This window comes from Simochromis diagramma, unplaced genomic scaffold (assembly GCF_900408965.1).
Source record: "Simochromis diagramma unplaced genomic scaffold, fSimDia1.1 OVJJ01000545.1, whole genome shotgun sequence".
In the NCBI taxonomy this organism is placed as follows: Eukaryota; Metazoa; Chordata; class Actinopteri; order Cichliformes; family Cichlidae; genus Simochromis; species Simochromis diagramma.
The window spans coordinates 8,086,761-8,092,760 of NW_024387371.1; the positions used below are offsets into that span (position 1 = coordinate 8,086,761).

The window sequence follows — 6,000 nt, forward strand, 5'->3', positions numbered from 1 at the left end:
CCACTTCTCTGTTTCAGCTACTTGATAGGAGAGGAGGGATACTGCCTCACCTCCATGCAGAGTGCTTTGGCCTATGTTGAGTCTCTGCAGCCCGGCGTAGCTCAGCTTCCTGCGGGAAAGCTTATATGAAACAGGTAAGGGGATATCCATACTTCACATGGATGCTTTGAAGATGAGCTTTTCTGTAAAGGTTATTGTGACATTCGTGTTATTGCACAGTGACTTAAACATCCTGCAGAGTATAAGCTTTTCATTAACATCTACCTGAGGGATGCATCAGTGAGATTAATGGGTCAGTGAGGTAACCTGTGAACACAACCTGGTCAGCTGCAAGTAAAACATCAGAGCCTGACGTGCCTCTGACAGTCAGACGTGTTTGGGCTCGTCTCATTGTTGTGTGCATTTGGGAACATAAACGCATAGTGTTGCTATAGCAACTTATTAAAATCATGTAAAAATTTATCTTGGTGTTATCACATATGTACTGTTGAGCCATGCCTGACTGATGCGGCCAAATGAAGCCCAGCTGTAAAGTTACAGCAGTGCAAAGTGTCACTGGAATTTGCCTTCATTCAGATGGTGACGCTAAAAAAGTTCGCTGACACTGAATCTGAAACTTCTGCAGTGGCAGCTACAAGAATACAGATTAAAACACACAGTCTGGTGCAGAGTCGGCGCTGAACATACTGAGTAACCTTCAATGTTGAACTGCGTGCAGTTTATTTGCAGCTGTCACTGTAAAATAAATAACTTGTGAGTTTGGATGAATTAGCTCAAGTCATCCAGTCGTGACAGAAGTTTTCTGCTTTAGATAGCTAGCACTTCATCTGCATTAGAAGCCATGCAAACACTGAAAGAAGAAAAGTGGATTTATGGAGTGCCATGTCTGTGTCTATCATGGCTCATCCTCAGCGTCGTGGCTTTACCAGGGAGTCAGCCTTTACTGCTAGCCCCTCTGCAGCCCTCTGTGAGAGGTCCTTTCTGCCTCACTTAACCTTCACGTCCCAAAACTGAGTAAAACCTGAGTCTGTAGCAGGAGGCCCTGCAACCACTCGGATGAACAAATTGACTCCAGTCTGTTTATTTTTTGGTTTTCTTCAACCAAATCTCCTTTGTGCCGTTTATCTCCTGCTTACCGTGTGCTCTCAGGGACTGCGTGTCAGCCACCAGCAGAAGTCTGGTTTGTAAACAGTTTTTAAAAAATTATACACAAACATTAGAGAAGTCTGCTCTGACAGAATTCAGTGCTGTTGGTCATGGAAAAATGAGAACGCCGCCAATTTCACAGCAAAATGCTGCCGCACGACCCGTCTGAGTTGACTGACACTGGAAGTGCCGCACACGTGCAGATCCTGAAATATATGATGCAGTTTCATCTGAACGAGCAGACCGATGGATACTTCTTGTTGTGTTTTGATCTGCTGTTAAACAAGCGAACACATTTCCAGTTTTGGCATCGTTCTGAAAAACTCATCTGGAGGAAGGTTTGAAGTGTGGATGCAGTTGTGAAAAGAGGTCGTTAAGATGGAGCGATAGCCGGAGTGAAGTAGACTGAGACTGATGCATTACACCGAGGGATGAGAGTGTCACTGAATGGCCTGTCTGGCACCCAAGGTGCTGCTCTGCAGGATGGGGCGTGATGACACTGCACGTTACAAAATGTGACATTTCTCAACTGGCGTCTCCCAAAACTCCCAGTGACACAATGATTCCACTACAGCCAAGTATTGAACTCTGCGGACTGCTGCGCTGCACAGAGCTGTCAGCAACAGCAATCAGCTCTGTGCCGCAGAAGCAGATTTAGGTTGAATGTCTGGTTATATATGATGTGTAGATGCTTTTCCGTGGCTTTGGCTTGAAAGATGATCAAAGTTCAGATTGGTATTTGAATGCTTGTTTTTAATAATGTACCATAGAAATCCCAGACCCTGCCTATGAAGTAAGAAACGGTCATCAAACACGAGTCGACGTTATGTCTGACTGTCAGCAGTTATTCTTACTGCGCATTTAATCCTACTCACTGAAAGTTACCAACACTGACAGTGGAGCAGAGACACGACCACGAAGCAGACTTACAAGTCATCAATCTGCAGCAAAATGCTGAAAAGGTCAAATGCCCGTCTCTCTCTGTACTCAGATATGACCTTCAAAACATCAAGTGCAGGTCAGAGGAAACTGGAGGACTTATCGTTAATGTGCAGCGAGTTTAGGCTTCTTGCAACAGTCGCCTAACAAATTACAATGTTGGCTTACCAAAAAGCAGCTGTTTGATGCATTACTGTAGCTGGGCATGCCACGATGTGTTAGTGGGTACCAGTACACTCATGGTTGTCAATACCTAATAGTTTGATTATGACTGTTTTAAAAAAAATTGTTAAATACTTGTTTAATTTGCTCACACGGCAACGGCAGACGGTTGATTTAAAATGGTAACGTCATGTTTTTGACCCGGACTGAAATGTTAGCGTGGCTGCAGAGTAGCTTACTCATGTTACTGCAACATTACAAACATTTTATCCTGTGCAGCAAAGTGAATTTCACACGGCAGCCGTCTCAAAAATCTGTAACGTGTATTTCAAAATAACAATGCAGAGTTCCTTCATCCCCGAGTCTTACTGCTCCTCCTATCGACCAATCACTGCAGAGCTTCAAGTCGCAATCTTCCTGCATTTGCAGGCATCACCCAAGAGCAGCTGTACCACCTGTGATTGTTTCCACCAAGCTGGTAAAAACATCAGCAACACAAATTGGCTCAAAGAAACTTCCATAACAAATAAGCTTTGATATATTTGTGAATACTGTGCACGTAGTTCTACCCGCAGCTAATATGCAGACCTTGTCCTTGGTTAGGCTGAATAACCAATCAGTACCAATATGAGATCAAACAGTTGGAAACAGCAGCAAAATGTCTGAAGGCGCAAGCATCAAATGAACAGTGTGTTCCAGGTCTGTGGACTTCAACAGACGACCGAACCAACGCTTTTTACATCGTGATGACTTGCAGTCTGCATTGACAGCTCCCCTTGTGGTTACAGCTTTACGCCTGAATTATCTGACTGAATTTAAACGTCAACTTAAAATAAAAGACTGCTTGTAGTTACTTGCAGTACTTTTTCCCCTTCCGCCATAAAAGGCCGATGGGGTATTGTAGTCGCTCCTTTTCTGGATTATCGAGGATGCGTAACAGAAAGATGAATCTCAGTGTTCATCAGAAGACGTCTGCTGGTCCTCTAGTGACCCGTTTCATGTTAGGCACACGCTTAACTACTAGTTTGTTTCCTTGTGTTTTTTAATGTGTATATTTAAGCTTTGTAGCTTTGTTTTTTGTATTTTAATCTAACCCTACCCTGAAAGTACTCACCGCTGACCTGGTTGGTGTTCAGAGGGTGCATTATGAATTTTGGTAATACCCACCACCACCCCAACCCCCTGCAAGATGGGATACTTGTTTCCTTGATCCTCTTCAATAAGATCAGGGAGGATACAGAAATGGCCACATGCAGCTCATGCAGTGTAGATATTATATTATAAATGTATTGCCAGTAAAATCTTTCCCCACTGTGTTTTGTAGGCTGCTGCACATCCTTCCGTTCACCCCGTGACCCCTGCTGCAGTACATAAAGGCTCCAGCTGAACCTGCAGCTCCCTGAAACTGCATATGCATATTTTCTTGCACACATACAGACGTACGTTACATTTAACCAACCAGAGGGACTAAACTGGTGCCGGTGAGCCTTTTTGACCCCATCAGCGCCTGCTTTGGGACCTGTTGTGTTTTCAGACTGGTTGAAGTTGGACTTATCCAAGGATTGCTGTGTTTGCTGTCCAGACTTCTTCGGACACGCCTTTCTCTGCAGAAAGGATTGAACTACTACTTCTCTCCATCTCAAATGATTTTGACCTTTTTGTGTCCACGACCTGAGCGCGGCACGATGACCGCTTCCCTGCAGGGACTGACAGGCACCTCCAACTATGAGGCAAATGCTGTAACAGAAAGCAAATATTCATGTGTTAACATGTTACTGAGAATAATTAGCGTGGGCTTCATTTACTCTCTCCAGCCGATGAAAGAAAACAGCGTTGCTAATGCTGATTTCCACCTTTATTGGCACCAGTTGGACTAATTTTTGCTCTATTTCAAGTATGTAGTTATTAAAATGCAGTTTAATGAGAGCAGTTGCTGTTTGTAGCTCACATTCCAGTTATGCATGAATGACTTTAACTTCAGATTTCCTAAACTCATCGACTTACAAGTCCCCAGCACAGCTGCACGTTGGTGTTTCAGCTTCCTCTGCTTCCAGAGGGGAGGGGCTGAGCATTTATCCACAGGAGGCTTGGAGTGAAGTGATGTTTACGTACAGTAAGACGAATAAAACTGTCGCATCGGCATCAAAGAAAAGCAGTGTGAATGGGGCTTACGTGTCAAAACTTAATCATCTGATTCAGGAAACGATTAAAATGTGAAGGAGTTTGATTTTAAAAGCACTACTGAAGTTTAGTGTGGGGTGTGCGTGCTTAGACTGAGATTTGGAAAGTCATCTGTTCTAGAGAAACTCTTTTTAAAGAAATGACGCACATTTATAATTTTTGAATGCTTGTGTGTGTTTTTGAGGCATTCAGAGGTGAGGTTGTGTTGGATGTTCAGACGGACTCGGTGATTGGTGGAGATGTAGTGGAGGAGGAGCTCTGCAGTGTTTAGGTTGGGTTTTACTAACTGCAGGCACTCAGGTTGCTTTTTTCCTCATGTGGATGTTTTCCTGCACACTCACATTATCCAGGTTATTTCATAGCTTTTTTTGTATCTTAGAGTTTTAAACCTTATTTTGACTCCTTCCTCCCCTCACATCTACACATATTAGATACTTGTCTTTTCTCTGGAAGCTGAGTCTTCAGTGCTGGGATGAGAATCAGTTGGGTCCACTTTCTTTTCTTTAGATTAATTTCCTGCAGATTTGGTGGAAACCAGTAGCTCTTTAAATCCCAGAAATCCTCAGTGCAGGTCAAATAACGCGAGCTACACTTCAGCTGTTTGAATCATTTACACTTCAGTTTACTGGTTGTATCTTTTTTCCCTTTTTTTTTTTTTTTTTTTTTTTTTTGTATCCTCCCAAAACATGTGACATTTTTGGGGAGAATTTACTACTGCCTACAATTTCTGACAATTACATAAAGACTTGCCTCTGTAACGTTTACACAATTAATAAAAATGTCAGAATGTGTTTTGTAAAGACGACTAAGGCGTCGATTTAATGTAAATGATTTGTTGTCCACTGAGTCACGGTTTTATTGAACTGCTGTACTGTGAAACTTTAAAAATGATGAATGTGTTGGACAAATTAGACAATAAAGAGAAGAAATGTTGATTTGTTTTGTTTCCTTTTTTTTTTTTTTTTTTTGTCCCTGTAGAGGGGAAGAATACATTTCAAATGAAATGGTCAAAATGCGTTTGACTTTGAGTCACGATACCCCGAGCCTAGCAATGATGTCAGACTTTTGAGTTGCTGCAATTGCGTGTTGGCAAAATGGACTAGCCTACCTACCACATCTTTATTTTTTATTTTTTTTTACTTTGAATTCTGGGCCCTCTGTAGGTTGATAATTTTCATTTCCATCAAGTGATGTGCCATCTGCTCATCCCTAACACATCGAGTCCATATCAGTAAAGATGGCCAGCATGATTTATTTTTTCATCTCCTAAAATGTTCCTTTAACTTTTTTTTTAAGCAGTGTGCATGAGCTCAGATGATTATCACAGCAGGTTCAAAGTGTAGCTGAAAGATCAGTGTGTTTTCATACATCTGGTCTATTGATTATCGTGCAGGAGAGTTTCCTGCTTTTGCAATTTAAAAAAAGAAGCCATATGGAGGTTGGTAACCTCTAATTAGTGATCCGTGAATCAGTGATACATCCTGGAAGATGTCTGGTCTTTATTAACCAAGGGAAACAAAAGTCACCCAACTGGAGCTGACGTGTTTTTCCTAGTTTGGGTTTTAAGTCGCT

The 6,000-nt window shown here is 42.2% G+C and overlaps 1 protein-coding gene across 1 annotated transcript in view; it reads left to right on the forward strand.

The window, feature by feature from the left end:
- The window catches only part of vps9d1 (VPS9 domain containing 1), a 28,481-nt gene extending 23,118 nt beyond the window's left edge, over positions 1 to 5,363 (forward strand). Inside the window, exons 16-17 of the mRNA XM_040007654.1 lie at positions 18 to 134; positions 3,572 to 5,363. Of these exons, the coding sequence (XP_039863588.1) occupies positions 18 to 129 (112 nt within the window). The 3' untranslated portion in view covers positions 130 to 134; positions 3,572 to 5,363. The remainder of the gene's footprint in view (positions 1 to 17; positions 135 to 3,571) is intronic.
- The last annotated feature ends 637 nt before the right edge of the window (positions 5,364 to 6,000 follow it).